The 26,125-nt window shown below is 55.1% G+C and overlaps 1 protein-coding gene across 3 annotated transcripts; it reads left to right on the top strand.

Moving 5' to 3' along the window:
• Nucleotides 1-1,344: 1,344 nt before the first annotated feature.
• TTC34 (tetratricopeptide repeat domain 34) lies at nucleotides 1,345-26,125 on the top strand. 3 transcript variants are annotated; one of them, XM_086342558.1, is made up of 9 exons: nucleotides 1,345-1,490; nucleotides 2,386-3,209; nucleotides 10,454-11,288; nucleotides 12,936-13,161; nucleotides 14,297-14,501; nucleotides 15,157-15,323; nucleotides 20,111-20,381; nucleotides 21,174-21,388; nucleotides 24,282-26,125. In XM_086342558.1, the coding sequence occupies exons 2-9, from the start codon at nucleotides 2,429-2,431 to the stop codon at nucleotides 24,807-24,809; spliced, it is 3,228 nt and encodes a 1,075-aa protein (XP_086198684.1). In that variant the 5' UTR covers nucleotides 1,345-1,490; nucleotides 2,386-2,428; the 3' UTR covers nucleotides 24,810-26,125. The 3 variants fall into 3 exon arrangements, with proteins under 3 accessions (XP_086198684.1, XP_086198687.1, XP_086198685.1); XM_086342561.1 differs by having other exon boundaries at nucleotides 1,373-1,490; nucleotides 20,111-20,377; XM_086342559.1 differs by lacking the exon at nucleotides 24,282-26,125 and having other exon boundaries at nucleotides 1,373-1,490; nucleotides 20,111-20,377; nucleotides 21,174-21,578.

The following is a 26,125-nucleotide window of genomic DNA, read 5'->3' as shown; positions in this document are numbered from 1 at the left end:
ACCATCACAGCTTCCGGCCCACCGAGATCACTGGGCTCATCTGGCCAGCGCCCTAGGGCCTGCGGGCACCATGCACCCGGGCAGAGGCTCGGGGGACCCTTCGGGCTAATGTGATGGGGGATGTCAGGCAGCTCTGCGCCTCCATGCCCCAGGCCCTCCCCACAGCCCTGCGACAGGCCTGCTCCATTACTGGCTCGCCTAATTAGGGTAATAAAATGAAAGTAATCAAAGTCACAGGAAATCTCTCCATAAGCTGTCACCGCTGGGTCCCCACTCGCTCATTTGGGTGCCGTGCCTTTGTGAATGTCAAGGAGCTGAAGAGCAGGCCAGGAGCCAGACAGGGGGGCCAGGCCATGCTGACCACAGCCGTCTGACCCTTGCAGACCTAGAGCCCAGACTCCGCCTCTTCCCTGGGAGCCCCCTATCAGACTGGGGGGGCCACTCGCCAGGGACCAGGACCCTGGGGAGGACATCCCTGCCCCACAGCACCCAGTGCCTGAGCGGTCACTCCACCTGGTCCCCTGAGCCCCACAAGGACAGGGATGAGCCTGGCATCTGGGAACCTTGGCATGTTGAGTTAGGAGGGGCCCTCACCCTAAACAGGACCACCCCTCCAGGGAGGTGCAACTTATCCACCTCCCTAGGGGCCCCACCAGGGCAGGGTTCAGCATCTCAGACCCCAGGGCAACAGCCTCAGTCCAGCTCTGCCCTGCCCACCTCTGCTGCCTCCTCCCACCCAGCCCCCTCCCTACTGGGAGGGCGTCAACTCCTAAAATATCAGCCGATGCTACTGGCCTTCCTCCACCACAGTCCAGGTGATCCTGGGCCAGCAGGGCATGTCACAGCCCCTTAGGGCCACCTTCCAGGCCTCATCTCAAGGAGGGGACAGGCCCTCTGCTGGGACGGGGTGTGGTGGGGAGGGGGATCTGGTCTGTTTGCTCAGCAGAGAGTAGACGATAGGGAGGGAGACCCACAGGAGCCCAAGTGAACAGGTGACCTGGGGGCCGCTTTCCTAGAAGCACCCTGCAGGAGGGGCGTGGACGATAGAAAGGGGCACTGAAGCAGCAAGGCAGAGTTCTGGGGGTGGCGAGGGCCCCCAGGCCCACCCACCTCCGCGGAGCTCCTTCCCCACCTGTGTGGGGATGGGTCTGGAGGTGCGTCCTAGACTGTGGGCAGCTCCTCCCCAGCGTCCAGACGCCCCCTACCCTAGCCCAGCCTGGTCTGGCTGCGGCGGCTAGGGGCCACAGAGGGCGGGGTCCGGGGCGGGGGCGCGCCGGACCGCTGGGGGCGCGGCTGAGCCGCCAGCCCGCCAGGCTGTTGACAGTCTCCAGGGAAACGGACCCGCCCTCTCGACCCCGGCGCTTCTGAGAGCCCAGGTCCGCGGACCCTCCGCCGGAGCCGCATCCACCGCCCCTGCTCCTGTCCGCCCCCCAAGTCTGGGTGGCGAGCCTTTTCCTTCCCCGCGCACCCCGCACAGCCTCGGAGCACAGGCGAGTGTGAGCGCGTGTGCACGTTGGGAGCCGCCTGCGTGTGTGCCGTGTGTGTGCATATGCATGTGAGTGCGTGCGTGTGTGCAACGGGTGTGTGTCTGTGTCTGGGTGTGTGTCAGAGAGCAAACATTAGGTGGGGGGCTTGTTTGCAGGCACGTGGGAACCAGGAGAGAAATCCCCAGCCACTGAGCCATTCTTCAGGTGGGAAGGTTTGGTCGCAGAAAGAGGCCTTCTGCAGGATTGGTCCCGGAACTGACCTCAAGAACTGCCCCCCTCACCAGCATGGCTCCCCACCCCACCCAAGAGCTGGCCATGTGCCCCTCACCACTCCAGCCCTACCTGCACCACCCCCTCCCCCCACCTTGCCCAAGTGTGGGAGGTGGGCAGGGCTGTGGTCCTGAGGCTGGAGGTCAGTGGAAACTCAGAGCCCTGAGAAGGCGTAGGGGATGCCTGTGTGACCCAGATTGGCGGTGGGAGGTCCCACCTTCCTGAGCGGCTCTGTGCTAGGAGGGGCAGCAGTTGGAGTGAGGGCCAGAGGTCCCTGACCCCTCAGGTTGCCCGATTCCTCCCCACGTGGATACTCAGAAGTCAGATGTCCATTGAGTGTTGATCACTGAGCGGGGTCATGGCCCCCTCTGCAGAGGAGGAAACTGAGGCCTGGAGGCAAACAGCAACTGGGGGCTGGCCTGGGAGATGTGCCCCAGCCCGGTGGAGACGCCTGCGGGGCAGGCACCCCAGACACCCGTTGGTGGCTGAATTCACCCTGTCTTCATTTGGGGGCTCCGCGCTGACCCTGAGGTCTCAGTAGGAAGGGGAAGGGGGCAGCCCTGAAGCAGGATGGGGGGGCCCATAGGCCAGGTGGGCCATCTATGCACTAACCATACTCCCCCTCCAGGTGCTGTGAGGATGGACATGGGCCCATCGGAGGTGCGGGCGTGATGTCGGCCCAGGAGCTCGTGGCCTGCCTCTGTCGAGAGGGTGACCAGCACCTGGCACTGGGGGAGACCCCGCTGGCCACTGCCTTCTATCTGGCTGCCTTCAGCTGCCACGCTCCCTCGGCCCTGCGGAGTGTCCGAGCCGCCCTGCCCGAGACCCGGGGGTCATCTGTGGTGGCCACCCTAGAGGCCTGGTGCCGAGGTGACAGCCAGATACCAGCCATCCACTGGGACGGCATGGCAGTGGTCTCCCTGACAGGGACCCTGGCCTGCGCCTTCCTGGCCACCCTCTGCCCCGACCACCCTGTTGCAGCCCTGCACTCCCTGGCTGGGCTGCTAGCACACGGGCACCACGGGGAAGTGGTGCGGCGCTGTGGGGTCCTGCTGGACGCCCACTCCCAGCAGAGCCTGGAGTTGCGGCTGACCCGCGCCCTGGCCTGGGTCCTGTCCAGAACACAGGTGCACACCGGGGTGGCCGATTACCTCCAGGCCTTCGTGGAGAGCGCCGACCGGACCGTGGCCTTCGTTCACACGCATCAGCAGCCCTACCTCCCTGCTCTGGTCAGAGCCCTCCAGGACTACATCTCAGAACATCAGGAGGCTGGGGATGGTGCCAACCAACAGGTGACCAACTGCCAGGGACTCCTTGCAGCCCTGGACCCTGAGGGCATCTGGAGCATTACCCTGTCACCTGAAGCCCTGCTCCAGCATGGCAGGTATGAGGACTGCCGGGCAGCCTGCAGCCGGGCCCTGGAGGCCACCCCAACGGGTTGCAGACCCCAAGGTAGGCATGCCCTCCACACCCGCCAAGGACTAGGTCAAAAGTTGCTCCTGCTGTCGCTTCACTGCATGGTTAAGTCCTGCTTATGGTGGGGGAGGGGGTTGTGCTGGCGTTGGGGACACCACAGTGACAAAACGGACAGGCCCCTGACCTTACAGAGCACCAAGAAAAGAACATTTATGCTTTGAGAAAGCACTGTGCGACTATGCAAGGTGCTGTTCTAGCCTGCTGGTCAGGGAAGGCTTCTTGGAGGAGGCATCATTTGAGCTAAGACTGAAGGATTGGCAGCAGAAACAGGATGTGAGAAAGAACTTGGGGTGTCCATGCCACTGAATGGATCCAGCATGGCTGGTAGGGGGTAGTGGGTGGGGGCAGAGGGCAACAGAAGGCTCTAAAGGCAGTAGCCGTGGCTAAGCCCTCTGGCTGAGGACTTTGGATTTTCTCCTCAGAGCAGCAAGAAGTCAGGGAGGTTTTAAACTGGAGTGAGGTATTCTGAGTTGCATTTTTCAAGTCTGTCTGCTGTGCACAGAACATGCCCTGGGGGCCAGACTGAGAAGAGAAACTGCCAGAGGCTGGATGCGGTCCAGGTCTGAGTTATCACTGAGACAGAAATGATAAGACTGGCCGGATGTAGTGATGGCAGGGGCCAGGGGCGGGGGCGGGGGGTGCGCACAGGGAAGATCTTTAAGAGTTCACCTTCAGCAGCTGGATGGCAGAGGACAAAGAAGAGAGGACAGGAAAGGGGGCCTCAGGGGATGGAGACACCCCCAGTTTGAGATGTTGCTCCTGCCCGGAAGTAGTGGGGCCGTGGTTGGGATCACCCAGGAGCCACACACCAGCCTGCCACCCCACTCCCAACTCCCTGCCACCCACTGGCCTCCCTGTGCACATGTGGGGGTGGTGGTCGCACCCATTTCTGAAGGTTACTGGGCAGATTCAGTGAAATTGTGTATCAAACCCTGAAAATGGTGTCACCACTAAGTGCTCTCCAATCACCCACTAAGTTCTTCCAAAATGTTCCTAGAGTCCATCAATTGGATGTGTAGTTAGGCAGCTGGACACATGAGCCTTGAGATCCCCTGGTCATGGTCTCAAGGTGTTTGGAAGAGATTGATGGTCATGGTCCAGATCAGGAGAGCCCCCAAGACAGAGTAGGGCAGCTGGACACCTAGAGGCAGGGGCCAGGAGCTGCCACTCAGTGAGCGGACCCATTGCTCAGGTATGAGAAGCATGTGCGCACGGCACTGCACAGCACTGCTGGAAGCTGGATGCAGGATATCCACTCCACCGATGGGGCCACCAAGGGCACACGGAGTGTTCACAGAGGCTGGAATTTGGCCCTCATGTGCTCCTAACTACCCACCACGCTGCTCCCCACAAAAGAGGACCCAGCAAAGGGGACAGGAGGACAAGAACAAGAAGGGAACCAGGAGCCCGCAGGGTGATGACACCTGCGTTTATGAGATAAAGAGCTGCCTCTGCCAATCCATGCAGAGGGGGCGGGGCATGTCTGTCCAGTGTGCCTGTGAGGCTCCTGGTGATGCCAAGGTGAGACGGGAACCAGACAGAACTGAAAAGTGAGCAGATTTCTTTCTAGGAATATGCCAGAGCAGACACCCTGCAGTCCTCCTACTATCAATGACCTAAAAATGCTCAACAGAGTCACAACAGAATCCTGAGTAGGAGGCCCTTGGTGCCCAAAGCACAGACACACAGAGGCCTGTGAGCTGGGGTCGTTCAGCAGCTCCCGGGTGAGGGGCAGGTCTGTCACTTTAATGACGAGTAGAGCCCCTGCAGATGCCTTAGTGGGCACCTGAGGCATTGCCTCTTCTGCAATGCAGAAGATTCACGTTCGATCCCTGGGTCAGAAAGATCCCCTGGAGGAGCGCATGGCAACCCACTCCAGCATTCTTGACTGGAGAATTCCATGGACAGAGGAGCCTGGCAGGCTATAGTCCATGGAGTCACAAAGAGTTGGACAGGAGTGAGCGACTAAACAAAGAGGGGTTCAGAGGAACCTCTGATTTATAGCCAGTTGGTCAGAAGAACCAGTGACAACCCGGATGTATTGGGGTTCCCTGGTGGCTCAATCAGTAAAGAATCCACCTGCAATGCAGAGATCTGGATTCAATCCCTGACTTGGGAAGACCCCCTGAAGAAGGAAATGGCAACCCCCTCCAGTATTCTTGCCTGGAAAATCCAATGGACAGAGGAGCCTGGCAGGCTACAGTCTACTGGGTTGCAAACATTTGGACACGACTGAAGCAACTGAGCACAAAAAAAAAAAAAAACAGAGCCCCTACGGAAATCCACAGCCTCCAATGGGCTGCAGCCTCGAAGAACATGTTCTGGAAAAACTCTGCTCCCCACCCCCTAGAGACAGCAGGAAGCTGTCTGTCCTGCCTGGGCTCTGACATGGACAGGAGAACCTTCCCTACAAATCACCACCTTAATTAGGCCAAAATCACTTCCATCACTGGGAGCCACCTTATCACACCTGCACAAGCATGGCTTACTATGTGAATGAATGCATTTAGCTATAACAGACTTTTTACAAATGTAGCTTCCTATAACAAATGTATTCTATTCTCAAGGCTACTTATCCAAAGTCCCTGGAAACATTGAACAAGTCTTCCATATTTGGGAATATCCTCAGTCCTTCTTAGTAGATGGAGATACAGGGAAGAGTAGTGCTGGAGAAGACCCTTGAGAGTCCCTTGGACAGCAAGGAGATCAAACCAGTCAATCCTAAAGAAAATCAATCCTGAATATTCTTCAGAAGGACTGATACTGAAGTGGAAGCTCCAATACTATGGCCACCTGATATGAAGAGCTGACTCATTGGAAAAGACCCTGATGCTGGGAAAGATTAAGGGCAGGAGGAGACAGGGGCAACAGAGGATGAGATGGTTGGATGGCATCACCAATTCAATGGACATGAATCTGAGCACACTCTGGGAGAGAGTGAAGGACAGGAGAGCCTGGCATGCTACAGTCCATGGGGTCACGAAGAGTTGGACATGGCTTAGCCACTAAACAGCGACAACAATACAGAGACACTCGATTCATGAGGACAAGACACAGAACAAGAGTCACGTCTCCCCGGGGTCGAAGTTCCCTGACTGCTTATCTTTGGAAAGTCCCTGGCGGCCGTCTCCTGTTTGTTCAAGATTCCTCATTAAGAACTCCTGCGGTAGGTGGGAGACATAGCCATGGTTCACCCAGCATGGAAACAGAGCTGGCTTGGCCTTGAGATTAGCTGGGACCAGCAGAAAACAGTGAAAGTGATGCTGTGTGGTTCTGGAAGCCAGGCTCCATCTCCATCCTCCTGGAACCTCCCCAGTGCCATGCATGGAAGATAACTAGTGAATCACGAGGGCACACACCGGGAAGGAGGCTCAGCCCACGGCCAACACCAAAACCCCAGACACATGAGTGAGGCCGCCTTCACCTGCCTGCCCAGGCAAGCCACCAGATGGCTTCAGCCACCGAAGTGATCCCCGACAAGACCAACAGAACTGCCAGTTCAGCCCAAATGGAAGAAGAATCATGGCAAATAGAAAACGGTTGTTGCTTTAAGTCACTAGGTGTTGTGGCAATTTGTTGCACAGCAAGAGTGGCTGCTGCAACTGCATGCTGAGTCAAAGCATTGGTTTTTGACGCATCCTTTAACCAAAACTGACTTAAATAATACAGGACTTATAGGGTTATGTTTCCGTAATAATGTAATTTACAACATTCATTCATGGAAGAAAAAAGAAATTAGGGAATAAATCAGGGGAAAGTATTATATAATATTTAACATCTCCAAAACTTAAACAACCAGGAATAGAAGAAAACTTACTTAATTGGAAAAGATAAAATCTATCAAAACCTACCAAAATATCACACTTAATGGTGATATTTTAGAACCAAGAATGTGGTGGATGCCCACTCCCCCATTTATACCTCACTGCACTAGAGATGCTAGCCAATGCAATAAGGGGAAATAATAAGTCTAGAAAGAGATAAAGTAACCATTATTTCAGACAATATGATTAGCTATGTAGAAACCCCAACAGAAACAACAAAAATGTATTAGATATAAGAGTAGAATTTAACAGGAGATACAAAAAGTATTTATGTTTACAAACACCAACAATGAATAGGAGCTTAATGGTTTTACAGTACACCTTTTACTGGAGCAAAAGAAAATAATTTATTTCAATGAGTCATATGACTTTATGGAGAACACTGTAAACATTTATTAAAAGAGAATAAATAATGCCTCTGTAAGCAGAGAGATAGCCAATGTCTACAGATAGAAATATTTGATATGATAGAAGAAGAGCAAAGGGCCAATAAGAGACAAGACAAAGAAGAAGGAGGAAGAGCAGAAAGAGAAGGGGAGTGGGGAGGGATGAAGATGGAGAAGAAGACACTGGTATAGGATTTTCTCTACCAGTTAATACAAAGCTATATGGCTGCAGTCCATGGGGTTGCAAAGAGTCGGACGCGACTGAGTGACTTCACTTTCACTTTTCACTTTCACGCATTGGAGAAGGAAATGGCAACCGACTCCAGTGTTCTTGCCTGGAGAATCCCAGGGACAGGGGAGCCTGGTGGGCTGCCGGTCTATGGGGTCGCACAGAGTCGGACACGACTGAAGTGACTTAGCAGCAGCATACTAATCAATACAGAAAGATGCTGACTTAAGAAATAGATGAACTAATAAAACAAATTAGAGAGGCCAGAAACAGACCTATAATTATCTGGAACTTAATATATGAGAGTGAGCATTGCAAAGCTACAGGGGAAAAAAAGAGGACCATGATTCAATGCATAGTACTGATTCTTTACCTCAAATCATGCAAAAAAAAGGTAAATTCCAGGTGAATTATGTTAACAGCTAAGCTTTACATTTTCTAAAAGAAAATATGAGAGACTATCTTAAGGTTCTGTGTACAGCTAGGCTTCTTAAGATGCAAAAGTAATGGAAACAATAAAGAAAAATTTGATACATTTGATTGAATTGAAATTTTTAAACTTCTATTTTGCCCATAATTGTAGAAAATGAGATGACAATCCACAACAGAGTGAAAATATTTGCAAAATATTCAGAGGATAAAAGATGAGTACCCAGAGTATTTGAAGAATTCCTACATATCCATAAGGGAGAAAAAATCAGTACAAGAACTGGCAAATGCATTTCCCAAAAGAGAAAACACAGATGGCTAATAAACATGTGGAAAATATTCAACATCATAGTAATGATACAAATGCAAATTAAAACAATGAGATCCCACTTTCTCTACCCACCAGATTGGCAGCAAAGTATTTTTAAATAAATGAGCCTCACCAGCAATCAGGAAGATGAAAATTAAAAGAACAGTGGTAACATTATAGCATGTTATATCCCCTCACCACCAGATTGTCAAAATTCTTTAATCTAACAATAAAAGATTCTGGATTTCAATAATGTTGAACTAGCTGGACTTCAGTTTTCACTTTCATGCATTGGAGAAGGAAATGGCAACCCACTCCAGTGTTCTTGCCTGAAGAATCCCAGGGACGGGGGAGCCTGGTGGGCTGCCGTCTATGGGGTCACACAGAGTCGGACATGACTGAAGCGACTTAGCAGTGGCGGCGGCAGCAGCAGCTGGACTAAACTGTGTGTCCCACAGATAATTATAAAATTGGGGCAAAATATAAAGTTAAAATATTTGGCAATTGAACAATGACCAAATGCAGGCAGAAACCAGAGACTGACCCTAAAAGATGAAGATTACACAAGGTGAGATTTGTAGTTTTGCAGCTTTTGACTCCTCAATCCATGTAGGACAGAAAGTTGCCATTTTACTCACTTGAGATGTCATATGACAGAAACTAGGGATGAAAAAAGTAGTTGCAAAGTTAGAGGGGAAATCCTAAAAAGGAGAGAGCCACATTCAGGGAGGAAAAGAGATAAGACCCCAAATCCATGTATTGCTGTCCTTCATTGTTCAGTCACTAAGTCATGACCCCATGGACTACAGAACACCAGGCTTCCCTGTCCATCACCAACTCCAAGAACCTGCTCAAACTCATGTCCACCCAGTCAGTGATGCCATCCAACCACCTCATCTTCTGTCATCCCCTTCTCCTCTTGCCTTCAATCTTTCCCAGCATCAGGGTCTTTTCCAGTGAGTCAGCTCTTCACATCAGGTGACCAAAGTATTGGAGTTTCAGCTTCAGCATCTTCCAATGAATATTTAAGGTTAATCCTTTAAGAATGACTGGTTTGGTCTTCTTGAAAGGAGATTAAATCTGTATATTAAATCCACTTAAATCCTTGGCTGTCCACTGACCTGCACACACAGGAGAGACTGGGTTGCCTGAAAAAGCAACAGCTGGAAGCTGCAAGAACTAAATGGGATTTTCAGCTGCTGCCCACTTTAGAAGACAGAATTTGGAGTTTGAACCTAGCCAGTTTCAGTTCAGTTCAGTCACTCAGTCGTGTCCGACTCTTCGAGACCCCATGGACCACAGCACGCCAGGCCTCCCTGTCCATCACCAACTCCTGGACTCTACTCAAACTCATCTCCCATTGAGTTGGTGATGCCATCCAACTGTCTCATCCTCTGTCATCCCCTTCTCCTCCTGCCTTCAATCTTTCCCAGCATCAGGGTCTTTTCAAATAAGTCAGCTCTTCACATCAGGTAGCCAAAGTATTGGAGTTTCAGCTTCAACATCAGTCCTTCCAATGAACACTCATTGCCTGCTAAAACAAAATTCAATTCTCTTCAAAGAAACATAACTGAACCCAGAGTCTCTATAAAAAATCAACCAGATGTCTAGTGTACAATTTTTTAAATTACTAAACATGCAAAGAAACAAAAATAAAAGGTGAGCCACAGTCAGGAGATAAAGAAGTCAACAGAAATTGACCCAGGGATTCCCTGGTGGCTCAGTGGTAAAGAACCCACCTGGCAATGCAGAAGACACAGGTTCAATCCCTGATCCAGGAAGATCCCGCATGCCTCAGAGCAACTAAGCCTGTGTGCCACAACTATTGAACCTGTATTCTAGAGGCCAGGAACTGTCGGAGGGGCTCCCAGCCTCCTGACAGCCCTCATCCTCTTCATGCCCTGTCCTTGGCCACTGAGAGACTCCAGGGGCTTGGCATGAGATGCTTCAGAGGGTCCTCCACTGGAGGGTTGGAGTCTACAGGTGGCTCCCCTGGAGGACATGGCCCAACAGACAGACCAACGCCTCTGTTCTCTCCCCAGGTGAGCGTCTGGCCACCCTGTTGGTCACCCGCGCTGCAGCGACCTTTTTCTTAGACAGCGGGGCCCAAGACCTGCTTCGGGACCTGCACTGGGCCTTCCGCGAGAGCCCCTCGGGGGCTCGGAGGCAGTTCGAGGCCGTGCTCTCCGCCGGGGACCGGGAGCGCTTGCACGCCCAAGTGCAGGAGGCTGCGGACGTGGGCTTCTCCCACTTCCAGGAGACCGTGAGGAGTCGCCCTGAGCTCCGCGAGGACTCTGGCCGTGAGCTGCTGGTTCCGGTGACCCGCGCGCTCCGGGTCCTGTGTCGGGTCGCCCCGCCCGGGGCGCGCCCGGCACTGGGCGCCCGACTGGCCGAGTGCCTGCTGCTGGCAGGGGACGCGGCGGGCGCCCGCGCGCTGTGCGAGCGCTTGCTGCGGCCCTCGCGCACCCAGGACCGCGCCGGGGACCGCGCGCCCCTGATGGCGCTGCGCGGCTTCTGCGCGCTACACTCTGGCGACTCAGGGAGCGCTCAGGAGGACTTCCAGGCGGTGGTGGAGCTGGGACCGCCGCACCTGAGCGGCTGCGTCCGCGCCCTGTGCGGCCGCGGGCTGCTGCGAGTGCTGGCGGGCAGCGCCTTCCTGGGCGCACTGGACTACGTTACCGCCTGCCGCCTAGGCCCCGAGGAGACTCTGCTCGTCACCAAGACCTACGTGCCCTGGAACCAACGGGGGCTGCTCCTGACCGTGCTACGCGAGGAGGGCCGCAAGATGCTGCAGGGGAGGCCAGAGCCACGACCCAAGAGCTGGCGGGGCCGCCGGACTAAGGCCGCGGAGACAGACAGCCGCGCTGTGCAGGAAGGGTAAACACTAGCCCCGCACACCCACCTGGGGCTGCTGCTTCATTCTGGTCTGCTCCAAGGTAGTCGGGGTGTGTGCAGTACTAATTTATAGATGAGCAAACAGAGGCAGGGAGTTGCTGGGTGATTTCCCTAAGGCACTGGTCGGGGGTTTAGTCCTGGGGCCCAGATCTTGGATCCTTGGTCCCAAAGGGCAGATACATTATGCACTTAGAAAATCAGAAACTCAAAAATGGAAACGAAAAAAACAGAACTTACCCAGCATCACACTGTTTGCATTCCCTTGTTTCTCTTTGTCCATATAAAATAGAGTTCACAAAACTGAATTTGTGCTCAATATGCAAATATAACCCACGTTTTTACTCACTGGATCATGAACATTTCTTCTGCTGCTACTTACCTTTCTCAGACAGCCTGGTAGCTCATCCTGTGAACATCCCATCAGGGCTTCGGGTATTCCCAGCTCCTCTGCTCTTAGTTATAATGCTACCCAGGTTACATCCAGTCTTGGACTAGTCTGCCCTAAAGATTCAACAGAAGCTGAGCTCTGGGGTCAGAGGGCACAGCTCCCTGTGAGGCCCTTGACCTTGGAGCTGTCCACCTGCCAATCATGCCACACGCTCCAGCCCTGATGCTCCTTCTGCAAATTTTTTCAGCAGCCCAGTAGGTAAACCTGCAGATGTTTTGATTGGCATTTCTCTGGTTGCTGGGAGGTGGTGAGAAGGTATTTTAGCAAAACTAACAACACTGAGCTGGGGGGCCCATGGTGTGTTTGATGTCAGCATCCTCATCCCTACACCACACACACACACACAGACACACACACACACACACACTGGCTTCTTCGGCCCCAGTTCCTTCAATTGCATCGCTTTGATTTGCTGGTAAGGAGGAATTTTCTTGTAGGAGATTTGGGGCCCTTTATATCTGTTCTCTTGCTGCTACTACTAAGTCGCTTCAGTCGTGTCCGACTCTGTGCGACCCCATAGACCGGCAGCCCACCAGGCTTCCCTGTCCCTGGGATTCTCCAGGCAAGAACACTGGAGTGGGTTGCCATTTCCTTCTCCAATGCATGAAAGTGAAAAGTGAAAGTGAAGTCACTCAGTCATGTCCAACTCTAGCGACCTCATGGACTGCAGTCTACCAGGCTCCTCCATTCATGGGATTTTCCAGGCAAGAGTACTGGAGTGGGGTGCCATTGTTGTCTTGGGGACGTCAATTCCAGGCTCCAGCTGTGTTCCAGTAGGAGCTCAAGCTCATTCCCAAGAGGGCCCCGGGGTCATTCCAAGTGCCGCCTGTGCGTTATCTAGCTCTGCAGACCACACACCTGAGCCCTGCAAGCCCAACACTGTTACCTGTTTTTGCAGAAAAGAAAACTGGGGCAGAGTGGGCTGGGGGTCAGCATACAGCCTCACTTCCTCATCTGTGAAATGCCTGCCCCATAGGCCGGGAGAGGGTCAGAAAGGGCAGCTCCGGGCTCTGCGGCCAGTGAGCAGGCACCCTCCAGCAGAAACCTGGTCTCTGAGATGCAGCAGGAAGGGAGCTGCCTGTACAAGGTGCAGGAAGTAGGATTTGCCTGCAGCCCACCTCCTGGGCAGATGGAAGAGGTATAGGGAAGGGTCAGCTCTCCCCCAGCTGCTCTCTCCACAGGGATGCCCACGGCGTGCACCAGCTGGCCACGCTTCTGATGGAACTGGACACGGAAGATGAGGTTTCGCGCCTCCTGGCAGCTGACGCCCTGTATCGCCTCGGCCGCCTGGACGACGCCCACAAGGCCCTGCTGGCGGCCCTCTCCCGGAGGCCTCAGGCGGCCCCTGTGCTGGCACGGCTGGCCCTGCTGCAGCTCCGGAGGGGATTCTCCTACGATGCCAACCAGGTGAGAGGGCCCCGGCAGGCCACAGCAGGGCAGCTCGACACAGGGCACAGTGCTGTGGAGGGCACCAGGCCCCCACTGGCCCCTCGTTGAACACCCTGCACCCAGACTTGTCCCAGCCCCAGCTTGTCCCAGGCACAGCTTGTCTCAGCCCCAGTTTTGCCACCTCCAGCAGGTCCTCATCTCTCTGACCCTCAGTCTCCTCAACTGTACCCTGGCCTTTCAGGTTCTCATGAGAATTAGCTGCAGGAGGTACCCCAAGGCCCAGCCGACCTCCATCATGCAGTAGCGCTCTGTATTTGCTTTTGTTGTTATGAAGAAAAAGCCATGAGCTGAGTGTCAGCGGAGCTTAGTCCCAAATCTCCCAAGTAAACTAGGCTTGCTGGTGACCCTGTCCCAGGGTGGAGGAGCCCCCAGACTCTCCAGCCCTGCTCTCCTCCCTCGGAGACCACTCTACTCCCAGGAGCGGTGTGACTTCGCCTCCCTCAGGTCCTGTGAGGGCAGAAGATCATGTTCCCAGGGAAGAGATGTCAGACTTTGGGGCAAGGCTGTGGAACCTGTCAGCCTCCTTCTTCCACTCTGGCCTGTTTTGGGCTCTGGTCGCCCTGAGTTGGGCCGTAAGGGTGGGAGGGAAGGATGCTCTGGTCCTGCCTGTCCTGCTCTGGGACCGGCGTCCACACATGTGCAGGAGGCAGGGGCAGCATCGGGTGGGTTTCTGTGAAGTTATGTCCTGCCCCCTCCCTACGCACTCCGCCCAGAGCAGGGACAGGTCCCAGGATCCCTCCTGGTGCCTTCTGAAGGACTCCCCGGGCCTCTGTCACTTTATTAGTTTGAAAGCCCGCTTTCCCTGAAGTTCTCAGACGTGCCGTGCGCAGGTCCGTAAGGCCAGATCTCTGCCTGCCGGTCATGGAGGAGGAGGCGCGGCTTGAGGAGGCTAAGACCACCATCCCTCCTCACCACCACCCCCACCCCAGCCCGAAGTCCCTCCCCCGAGAGCCACGCCCCCATGAGCCACACCTTTGCCTGCCACGCCCCTGCAAGCCGCCTCCCTGAGCCACTCCCCTACGCGGAGGATAGGGGTGGAGCTGTCTGGGCGGGCCTCAGACAGGACCCAGTGGTGACACCCCTTCCCTTGTAGCTGGTGAAAAAGGTGGTCCAGTCCGGGGACACGGCCTGCCTCCAGTCCACCCTGGCCGTCTTCTGTCACGAGGACAGGCAGCTGCTCTGGGGCCACTGCCACGCGAGGGCCCTGGCCATCCTGCGGGCACGACCGGGAGGGGCCGAGGGCGGGGCCCACACCAGGGAGGCCATCGCCTACCTCTCTCTGGCCATCTTTGCCTCAGGTAAGAGCCTCCCGGCCCCCTCCTCCCACCCCCATCCTGCCAGGTACCTGGGGATAAGGGGAGCCTGTGCCGTGTGGAGAAGGGGTGTTGTCAGGCACCAGCGGTCTGAGCACATGCTTGGTTCACAGGTGTTTCATGACTCCTGGTCACCTTCATGCTAGGCCTAGGAGAAGGCCCAGCCAGCTGGGGCCTGAGCTGGGACCCTCCCCTGTATCCTGGGCTCCATACCACACATCCAGGCCCTGAGGGTAGGGGGACCAGGCTGGCACTTTTCACACCTGCAGCCATTCCATGACCAGCTGCTCAGATCCACCTCCCCTCATCTCACCTCAGATGCAGCTGCAGTGCCCCCTCTTCTAGGAAGTCCCCTCGGACTGTCCACCAACTCTCCCAGATACCACCTATCTGGGTTGGGCTCCCAGAGCCAGGCTATGTTCCACAGCCAGGGCCCCCAGGCCAATCCAGACTGCTCCCCAGAGTGTCTTGGTGTGCAGCAGTCTGTGAGCTCCCCAGGTGACCCCAGAGCTGGCACACCCCTTCCCCCAACCCTTTGGGCACCAGGGTGGGTGCAGAAACTGCTGGGTGAGGGCAGACACGCTGAACCTGGCCGTGCCTGGCAGAGGTCACATTCTGATGCCATGCCCCCTTCCTTCAGGAAATCAGGCCACTGAGTCCCTGCTTGCCCGAGCCCGCTGTTATGGCTTCCTGGGCCAGAAGAAGACGGCCATGTTCGACTTCACCTCCGTGCTGAGGACTGAGCCGGGGAACGCACAGGCGCTGTGCGGCCGGGCACTCCTGCACCTGGCCTTGGATAAGCAGAAGGTACCGGCCCCACGCCCCCCACTTGGGACAGGGCAGGTGGTGGTACTCAGGAGAGGCACTGCCCTCCTTCTCAGACCCCCAGGAGAGAGGACGCAGAGCCAGGCATCGAGTGTGACACATGCATCAAAACCCCGCCCGCTCTGGGGCTCCCGGAGCCTCACCATCACATCCATGGTTTCAGGTAGCCTGTCGCTCTCATCTGAAGAGTCCCTGTGCTCCCAGCATCCATCAGTGTGGATAGATATGCAAGGCCTCGGGCTTACTGGGGGACCCCACCTTAGAGTAAAGACACCTTGGCTGCCTCTTGGGTGCCACCCTCAGCTGTCTATACAGGACCTGTGGTTTCGGGTTGTTGGCTTGCAGGGGCAGGGGTGGGAGGTAGTCCATTGCCAGGCCCAGGGCAGGTACTTTCCACAGAGAAGCTGTGTTCAGAGGCAGCCACAGCCAAACAGCCCTGGACAAGGGCACTTTGCAGCCAAGAGCGATGTCATGGGTGAGAAACTGAAACCAACTGTCTGCTCTGATGCTTCGCTGGGTCAAAGTACACCCAGAGGTAACCAGCCTGCCAGGTTTCTGAATTCCTTAAGGACTGGAGTCCCAGAAGACAAGGAAAAGTGATCCATACAAGATACCACTGGAATGAGAGCATCTGCAGATGGTGCTTCTGCCTGCCAGGGTATCGCGTTTCCCCCGAGGCCACTGGCACCTGGTGTCTGTTCCAGCCTGGGCACGCACGTGTGGTTGGGAACCCAGCCCTCTGCAGGGCCTTTCCTGTGCTGGGAAAGCACCTGTGTTCTCAGAGACGGGATTCAGCCAAGAGGCGGACCCCTGGAACCGCGCCCCTGGGTGCTCCCAGCATGCCACCAGCTCCTCTGAGAGGTGCCTCAGAAACATCTCTAAGCAGAGGCTACCCCACCTTGTACCCCCAGACTTCCTCCTCCTGGAGATGGGCTGAGGCCAAGTGCCCACAAGCCCTCCAGCCTTTCACTGAGAGAGAAGCTCTGAGTCAGCCTGCGAGGGTCCAGAATCCAGAACCCTTCTCCCCTACCTCTAACTTTCTGACCAAATCCTGAAACATCTCTGAGCTTTGTTTCAACATCAGTAAAATGGGGGCGGGGGGTGCTTGTTCAAGGTCATCAGATCCTCAGCCGTGAGGTAGAAGTGCTTATTCAAGGCTGTCAGATACTCAGCCTGGTGCCTGCGAGTATGCTCAGCCATGTCCAACTCTTTGAGACCATGTGGACTATAGTCTGCCAGGTTCCTCTGTTCATGGAATTTTCCAAGCAAGAATACTGGAGTGGGTTGCCATATCCTACTCCAGGGGACCTTCCTGACCCAGGGGTCAAATCCACATCTCTTGCCTCTCCTGCATTGGCAGGTAGATTCCTTACAACTGCACCCCCTGGGAAGCCCCATTCAGCCTGGTGCCTGGTCCTCAGTGAGGGCTCCATGGGTGGTAGCTAGAATTCCCATGAGCCAGCACAGAATTGGACTTTTTCCTTGCAAAGGTAACCAGCCAATAGGTTTACCACTGGCCAGCACCAGGGTCAGGTAGGATCCAGGTCATGGTCTAGGGAGGATTAGAGAGGACCATACTTTCATCCAGCCATCTAAGGACTCTGTCTCTCTAAGACCTTGTCCCCTACACACGTGCTCCAGGAGAACTCCATTTCTGGACTTCTAAAGTGTGTGGCTAGAAGGGGTAATAGATACTGGGCTTCTGAAAACAAAATACCTACATAAAATACATGACAACTGTCTTCAGGCCCTGGACAACAGACAGTGAAGACCTGCCATCCCTGAGAGACGGGAAACCACAAAAGGGGAGCCCCAGGGGAGCCCCACAATAACCTGACTTTCTGCCTGGGGAGCCTTTCCTGTTACTCACCAGGAGGTGGGGCAGTCGGCTTGCTGAGCTGAGGAGGCAGAGCCTGGGATTCCTGGCTGGTGCAGTAGCTAAAATTTGCAACGAAGGGCAATGGAGAAACTGGGGCTATGCAGAGGGGCGAAGTCTTCATGGGATTCCAGGTGGGTTCTTGTCTGAACTGATCTGCACATGCAGGGGCCCCACAGAGCTCACAGGTGGCAGGAGATGTTGGAATCCTGACCCCACCAGAGTAGAGACTTTTCTGAATACCTTAGGCACTCAGCTGAGACCATGTCCTAAGTAAAGGTCATGTTTTTAGTCACTGCAGTCACGTCCGACTCTTGTGACCCAATGAATTGTGGCCCGCCAGGCTCTTCTGTCCATGGGATTTCCCAGGTGAGAATACTGGAGTGGGTTGCCATTTCCTTCTTCAGGAGACCTTCCCAACTCAGGGATCGAATCAATGTCTCCTGCTTGACAGGCAGATTTTTTTTACCACTGAGCCACGAGGGAGGCCAAGTCAAGGTCATATTTTAGGACTAAGTTCAAAACTGAAATGGATCTGCCCTCACAAGGAACAAAACCAAATCTAACAGAACCAAAATGAGCCACCAGAATAAAACACAACCTCCGTTATGAGACGGTGACATAGTCCAGACTCTACCATGTACTATCCACAACTTCCAGCCCCAAATCAAAAAACTGCTGAACACACAGAGAACCAGGAAATGTGACCAATAATCAGAAAACTAAGTACTCAATAGAAACAGAACTTGAGATGGTGCAAATGTTGAAACTAATAGCTGCTGCTGCTGCTAAGTCACTTCAGTCGTGTCCAACTCTGTGCAACCCCATAGACAGCAGCCCACCAAGCTCCCCCATCCCTGGGATTCTCCAGGCAAGAACACTGGAGTGGGTTGCCATTTCCTTCTCCAATGCATGAAAGTGAAAAGTGAAAGGGAAGTCGCTCAGTCCTGTCCAACTCTTCGCGACCCCATGGACTGCAGCCTACCAGGCTCCTCTGCCCATGGGATTTTCCAGGCAAGAGTACTGCAGTGGGGTGCCATTGCCTTCTCCTGAAATTAATAGATAAGGGTGTTAAAACAGGGATTATAAACATGTGAAGAACATGAAGGAAAATTTTTCATAATGAATGAACAGATGAAAAATCGTAGCAGAGAAACAGAAACTATAGAGAAGAATCAAGTAGAAATTCTGGAGCTGAAAGGTGTATCTAAAATTTTTAATTTACCAGATGGGCCTAACAGGTGGTTGGAAACTGCCAAAGAAAAGGTTGGTAAAGTTAAGGATGGATCCGTAGAAATTATCCAGTCTGAAGAACAGAGTGGGGGAAACGATTTTCTTCTTAATGAAGGGAGCTTCAGTGACCTCTGGGATGATACCAAGAAGTCCAACATATGTATAACTATAGTCCCAGAGGAGAAACAATGGGACAAATATATGTGCATGTATTTATATTAATATACGTATATGTTGTTGTAAAAGTATTTGAAGAAATAATGCCCAAAAATTTTACAAGAAGCTCAACAAATCCCAAGATGACAAACACAAAGCAGAACCACGCTTGGGCACCCCTTGATCACATTTCTGAAAACAAAAGATAAACAGAACATACTCAAGGCAGCCAGAGAGAAAAAGAAATATTACATATAGTAGAACAACAGTAACAGTCCAACTCAATGGACGTGACTTTGAGCAAACTCCTCGAGATGAAGGACAGGGAAGCCTGGCGTGCTGCAGGCCGGGGGGTTGCAGAGTCAGAGACAACTGAGCAACAGAAAAGCAGTGTGAGCAATGACTGACTTCTCATGGAAACGGTGGAAGCCAGAAGACGATGCTATGCCATTTCTAGAGACACATTTTGTACCTATGGCTTCCCAGGTGACTCAGTGGCCAATGCAGGAAACGCAGGAAACACAGGTTCAATCCCTGGGTTGAGAAGATCCCCTGGAGGAAGAAGTGGAAGCCCACTCCAGTATTCTTGCCTGAAAAACCCCATGGACAGAGCAGCCTGGCTGGCAACACTGTCCATAGGGTCAAAAGAATCGGACATGACTGAGCAACTGAGCAAGCGACTTTGTAACCTATAGGACAACAGCTAGAAAGTGTTAAAGAGAGGCAGAGTTTCTTGTTTTGTTGTGTTGTGTTTTTGTTTTGGCCACAGCGCAGCTTGCAGGATCATAGTTCCCTGACCAGAGATCAAACTTGTGCCCCCTGAAGTAGAATGTAGAGTCCTAACCTCAGGGCAGTCAGGGAATTCCCAAAAACAGGCAGAGTGAAGTGGTTAAAGGAGGAACTAAAATAAAATAATAAACCTTTTCAGTTAACCTAAAAGAAGGTAGAAAAGGAGGGGGAAAGACATCAAAGTACAAAGAAAAGGACAAGTAGAAAACCAACAGGAGGATGGACTGGAGGGCGGTTTCATGGCTCTGGACTCTTGGCCAGGTCAGAGGTCAGATGCAAATGACTCACCGGGGTCAAGGCTCTCCTAAAGGGCCCAGCCTCACCGGACCTCATGTGCTTCCACAGCACCATCAGGGCCTCCAGACTCCTCTTCCCCTCCTCACCTCCGAGCTACAGACTCAGCCCCTGGCCTCTGGCCCTTCTGCTGCCAGCCCAAACCCCACTCTGTGCCATAGCAGGTTCTTGATCAGCATGGCCCTTCTGGGGCTCCAGACCATCACCCCTGTCCAGAACTCTGATACCATTGCTGTAACTTCGCCACATGCTGCCTTGACAGCTTACCCTACAGGCCCTCCTGTTGACTGACCCTCACCCCATGGTGAAAGGGCAGGGACCGGGCCATCTGCCCGTTCTGGTGTCCCCAACACTAGGGCACTGAGAGGAACACAAATATGGGATGACTTCTGCCACCCACCCTGCCCTCCTCCCCTTGCAGGAGGCTGTGGACGACATCCTCTCCGCTCTGAGGCTCAGCCCGAAAACTGCAGTTCCCGAGATCCGCTCTCTGAAGCCAGAAGCCCAGGCCCTCATCACCCAGAGCCTCTCCTCCCGCTGCCGGGCCCTCCTGAGTCAGCTGCCGGACACAGGGGCCCGCCTCAGTGACAAGGACGCCCAGAACCTCCTGGCTGCGGGGAAGGCACTGATTGAAATTGATGCCAGGCAGCCCCTCTGGCACATGCTCCTGGCAGATGCGCTCGCTGCGGTGGGTATGTGTCTGTCCAGACACGGGACGTGAGCATCGTCCCTACTCCTCCCATCCTGAACTCTTTCCTGTAAAATGGGAGAAAGAGACCCTGGACTCAGTGGCGTCTAAGGTACCTCCCACCCTGAGTCCCAGAACTTATGCCCTGTTCCCATGTGGGTCCCCTGTGCAGCTTTGTCCACTGGGAGATGAGATGAAGCCATGATGTGGGGTTTTGTGAAAGGCTCAGATGCTTAGGCCTCCTCTTTAATTCATGCATTTATTCAGAAGTTTACAGACTGCCCGGTTCTGGGCGAGACTGTATTAGGCCCACATGTACCAAAACATTGGTCTTTACTGCAAAATCCTGAGAATATTTCAGCGCTAAATTGAACAGGGAGCTCTCTCTGCAACCTGCATTTCCTGGGCATGTCATCATCACTTCCAAGCCTGTGAGGTACCCCCACCAAGGCCTTTGGGGACCCCAGAGGCTGCTCTGATCCCATGCAGCCCTACTCAGGAGAGACAGCAGGTCCTTGGAGTGACCATGGTGAGGGAACTCCAAGTCCTACTGCTCCACCTGGGGGTCATAGAATTTAATGACACCCCCTTGGTGGGGGGCTCGGTCATCAGGTGAAAGGTATCACTTTGCCCCTCTGTTCCCTGCTCCTTCCTTCTGGGACCAAGGCCTTCCATTAACCAGCCACTCCCAGAGCCAGCGCTGAACAAGAAATGCTGTAGTGAGCTTACTTGTGTCCCCCCGCCCCCCACCACCGCCCCAGCCCCACAGTGACTGTCCTTCCCCAATCTCTGACAGGCAGCTTTGAGGAGGCCGGTGCCCATCTGCAAAAAGTCCTGCACCCCACCCCTCCATCAGAGGCAGCCCGCGCCCGGCGTGGGCTGCTCCGGCTCAAGAAGGGGGATGTGGTGGCCGCTGCACAGGACCTGCAGTGCCTTGCAGAGATGGATGCCCAGGACCTCGGCTTCCTGCTGTGTCTCCTGGAGGCTTCGGAGCGGCAGAGCCTCACCCAGGTGGGCACAGCACCCCTCGGAGTCCCCAGCCCAGCCCTTCTCCAGCACCTGAGGTGTGAGACCCCCAGGTCCAGGGCCCTGTGCAGCACTGCAAGCCCCCTGTACAGCACTGCAAGCCCCCTGTACCTGATCAGAAGGCACCTCGGTCTGGCCAGCTCAAGCCCTGACACCCCCAGGGTGTCTTTTTTGTGTAAAACATATAAGTTGACTCAGGGTTGAGAAGAGGGAGGGGACGGCATCCTCAGAGCCAGATTGAGCCAGGCAGGAACACTTGGCCCTCATTGGAACCCTGCCCCAACCCCCTAGTCAGGCCATGTGAGGGACATCCGTCCAGAGAGCAAGCAGGTGAACCCTTAGTGAACTGAAGGGGACCCTGAAGGGATGTTGGGCTGAGGCTCTTTGGGTAGGGGATTTTTCCTTCGGCTGCTCATTTGACAAGAAGGTAAGAGCACATTCCATCAGGCCCTGGGTGGAGCCACTGCCAGCACCATGGCCCTCGCATCTCAGGGGGGTACCACCGTGGTGGGGGGGGGGTTCACCTCAGAGGGTGAAAGTGCAGGAAGACCATGAGACAGGGCAGTGGGGTTGCGAGGCAGTTCTGGAGGTGACATTGCCATGGCAATACAGAGGCCAAGGCAAAAGACTGGAGGCAGGAAAGAATTGGGAGTGTTCAAGAAACAGGTGATCAAAATGCAGCTGGTGTGGAGTACAGGGGAAGGGGCATGAGAGGCTCAGGGTGGGGACAGAGGGAAGGGCCCCTCCCTTCACCTGCTGGAGGCAGAAGCAGCCAGGCAGGTACAGGAGGTGGACTGGGGGAATGCAGACAGCAGAATGGATTTCCCTGCAGTGGCTGAATTTAACCCTTTTTTTTTTATTTTTATTTTTTGAGGAAGCAGGGGACGGGGTGGGCAGTGAAGGGACCAGTAGGTGGTAGAAGCCAAGAGCATCAGCAGGCCAGTCAAGAACCCCTGCACGACCTGGGGCAAGAATTTCACCTCTTTATGCTTCCACAGGCTCTGTCACTCCAGGTGCATCAGGAAAACAGAACCACACTAGGGGTTTCAACGAGGGGTCAGTATGGAAGTTGGCTGGATGGGCATTAGGGACAGAAAGAGCTAAGGGAGCCATGGGCAATGTAGGGGGGCGGCCCTTGTAGTGCTGAGCAGGCCAAAACTGATAGTGAAAGTCGCTCAGTCGTGTCTTTGCGCTCTTTGCGACCCCATGGACTGAATTCTCCAGGCCAGAATACTAGAGTGGGTAGCCTTTCCCTTCTCCAGAGGATCTTCCCAACCCAGGGATCGAACACAGGTCTCTCGCATTGCAGGCAGATTCTTTACCAGTTGAGCTACAAGGGAAGTCAAAGAACTTATCAAAGAAGCCCTGAGCCGACCAAGCAGCGTGTTACCAGGACCGAGAACCAGAGGGGCGGCTGAGAAGCCCAGAGATCTCAGAGGCGGGTCCTGGGCTAGAGTCTCAGATCCCAGAGGAAGGGGAGGAGGGCTGTGAGCTAGGAGAAGGGAGCTAGGTTGAGGTCTCGGAGTTCACAAGACAAGGCTGGGCAAAGGTGTGTCTTCGTGTTCTTAGAAGGGCTGGGCCGGGAGATGAGCGCTGGGCCTGGCCGCCTGGAGACCGGTTTCGCTGCAGCGAGAATTCTTGAGATGCTGGGCCGTTGCTGGGCAACGCGGGCCAACCAGGAAGTGAGACGGAAGTAGTGGCGCCCCGCTTCCGGCGGTACTACGCCTGCGCGGCTGGTGGTGCCTTGTCAGTTTCCACCCCTATTTCGCAGAAGCCGTAGGTGAAGCAAGAAGAAATGGAATACTTGCCCTGGGCCGCGCGAGGGTTTGACTCTCTTGCTGATGCTCTTGACCTCCCCCGTAGAGAGGGCGCCGCACTGAGAGATAGAGTCGCCGATCCTCTGTGGCACGGCCGGGAAGACAAGACCACGCGCTCACCTGCTGGGTGCACTGTGCTTTCCTGGGGACAGGCGGGGGCCGGGAGCGTTGGTATCACCTGACTGCATGGGAGAGGGAGGGACAGCGGGAGAGGCAGCATCTGGTTTGTTCCCCATCAGGCCTTGGGGAGCCACTATGGGTTCTTGAGAGCAGGAGGAGCCAAGGGAGGCAAGCGGATTTATCCGGGGCAGTTGGCGAGGGGAGGTAAGGCATTTTGGCAGGTTTGAAGAATGGGCTTCCTGTACACTCAGAAAAGGAAAGTGAGCCTGGGGGGCAGATGGGTGGCATTGGCCCTTGGAGCTGCTCCACCCAGACTGGGGCGGCCAGGGCCTCAGTCCAGCAGTCCCCAGGGAAAGAGTGCTAGGATGGACAGCGCCCTCTGACCTCTGGTCCTGCCCTGCTGCATCCATGAGCAGAGGGTGAGTCCACCACAGCCTTCCTGGACACACCGGGGGCGCCTGGAGAGTGTCTCCCTGGCCTTGACTCTGGCTCCACTGGGCCTGCGGGAGTGGCTAGTTGGTTAGGGAAGTGAGAAGAGCACTAGCACAGAGCAGACCCTGCCTTTCTGATTTGGGGTCCAGGAGGGGGCTCTGGGAACAGGCTGGGCTGAAGGGCATTCGCTGCTGTCCTGGGGCTGGGCAGCCATGTGGGGAGGGGGGAGGCTGGCCGAGGCCCCATCAGAGGGGGAGGAGCAGAGGGAAGAGAGGAGGTCACCCAGGTAAGAGGAGCTGGGACCGCAGGTGGGACAGTAGGGCTATGAGAAGCAGGAGGACACCCAAGCAGGGTGAAGGGATTGCAAGGGGGTGGTCACTGCCCTGTGCCTCCATACACTACCCCCCAGAAGAAGCAGACAGCATCTGCATGGGGGAGCGAGCAGCAGCTGGCTGTGCAGGGCTCAGAGGGGATAGCCTGACCTCCCTCCCTCCATCCCCTCTGTGCAGGCTGCAGTCCAGGAAGCTGACACCCTCCTGAACTTGGGACAGCCCCGCCAGGCGCTGGGCTACTGCTCGCTGGCCGTCCTGGCAGGCGGCAGCAGCACCTGTCACCTGCGCCGTCGGGCCACTTGCCTGGCCGAGCTGCGGGAGTTTAGCCGGGCACTTGGGGACCTAGACCACGTGCTCCGAGAGGGCTCAAGGGACAGCGACCTCCAGACACAGGTGGAGGACTTTTGCTCCCGGGGCCGCCTGCTGCTGGGTCTGGGGGATGAGGCTGGGGCTGCGGGGGCCTTCGCCCAGGCCCTCCATCTGGCACCCACCCAGGCCCAGAGCAGCCTGTGGGAGCGGCCAGGCCGGGCTCCAGCCTCCCACATACTCTTGTGCCAGGCGCGGTGTTGCCTGGTTGAGCAACGCTACAGCGAGGCCTGGACGGTGGCAGAGGCCGGCCTGCTGTTGGACCCAGAGCACAGCGGCCTGAAGAGGCTGAAGGCGAGAATCCGGAGGGAGGCGTCCTCTGGCTGCCGGCTCCACTGACCAGCATCCCCAGGCCCAGCTGTGAGGCCACCCTGTCATCATCATTCTTCGACCAGCCCCTGAGGAGGTTGCTTGAGGAGGTGCTCCCCCACCCTCTCCCTCTTCCTAGTCCTGGGTGGGTTGGCAGATGGCCAGCCTCGGGAAGCAGAGGAGAGAGTTCCCCACCTGCCTGGAGCAACCATCCTAGGAAGCTCAGAGCCTCTTCCCTGAACAGCGACCTGGTCCTCAAAGCTGGGGCCCTCTTGGCCCTCTTGGGCCTCAGAGAGAAGTCCTGTTCCTTATCCCTGGCTTGGGACCTGCAGGTTGAGTGGGTTTCAGGCTGGCCCCTCGTAGCCCTGGGGAGATGGTGCCAGCCCAGGAAACCCTTCTCCAGATGTGGAGCAGCCTTTGACCCTGGCCTGACCTCTGGCCAGGTGTCCTGCAGGGCCTGGAGCTCCTCAAAGGCAAAAAACTCTCAAACTGGGCCCAAAAACCTATGCTTTCATCAAGGTTGTTCTCCAGGGAAGCCAGCACCTTGGGAGGATGATATGGCCTCCCTTCCCTGCCAAGCAGAGACACCTGCCCCAAGGGGCCTCCAATGAGCAGAGCAGCCAGGCGTCTACTTGGCATCTGATCTCCTGTCGGATGTAAAGGTGCTTCCTACATAATTAAACTTACCCACTCCCACCACAGTTGGCTTGGAAAACTTCTCCTGGAGGGAGTGGAGAAGTCCAGCCCTGGTCCCATTGCTGTTGGTTTCAAAGAAGCCAGGTCCGAGTTGTGCAGTTTTTCTCTCCTGTTCACGAACACAACTGCTGGACAGGCCATCAAGTAAAGCAAGGGACAGAGGGTACATTTGCTCTCCTCCCCCCAAGATGTCCTGCCCTCATCTGTCCACTCAAGGCCAGGCTCATCACAGTGAGCTTGCAGATGCCTGACTCACCACAGCTTCCCAGGAGCTGATGGTCTTGGAAGAGCCCCCAACCAGTCTCCCACCCCCCAGTTCCTCACTGCTGAGCTGGCAGAGACCCCCACCCCGAGTCCTCCCCATCCACTTCCACATGGGCTGGGGGTCGTTACCACATCTGCAGGTCCACGTGAGGCCATATCCCAGCCTCCTGCCATGGCGCCCAAGTGGACAAGAACTCACAGGCCCTGGATGGCCTCCATCATGGCAGAATAATCAGGTGGTTTCAGTGTAAATCAGATTGTCCCCCTAGAACACAGGCTGCACCTTGTTTTCTCAAAATCTGAGGTTACCAAGAAATGTTTATGATGTGGTACAGAAAGCATTACCTATTCTCAAGACAATAAAGATGTAAATTGATGTTTTAAAA

Source organism: Bos grunniens, chromosome 16 (assembly GCF_055505025.1).
Source record: "Bos grunniens cultivar Pamir isolate PY7600 chromosome 16, Bosgru_T2T1.0, whole genome shotgun sequence".
Lineage (NCBI taxonomy): Eukaryota > Metazoa > Chordata > Mammalia > Artiodactyla > Bovidae > Bos > Bos grunniens.
The sequence above is the reverse complement of the archived record's forward strand: the minus strand, read 5'-3'. Positions and strand labels throughout refer to the sequence as shown.

What these genes read in the sequence shown, in the direction of transcription:
- TTC34 (XM_086342558.1), top strand. Translation starts at nt 2,429, where the DNA reads ATGTCGGCCCAGGAGCTCGTGGCCTGCCTCTGTCGAGAGGGTGACCAG. An exon ending in TCTGGCCATCTTTGCCTCAG is followed by an intron (nt 14,502 to 15,156) that starts GTAAGAGCCTCC and finishes CCCTTCCTTCAG; the next exon opens with GAAATCAGGCCACTGAGTCC. An exon ending in AGATGCGCTCGCTGCGGTGG is followed by an intron (nt 20,382 to 21,173) that starts GTATGTGTCTGT and finishes AATCTCTGACAG; the next exon opens with GCAGCTTTGAGGAGGCCGGT.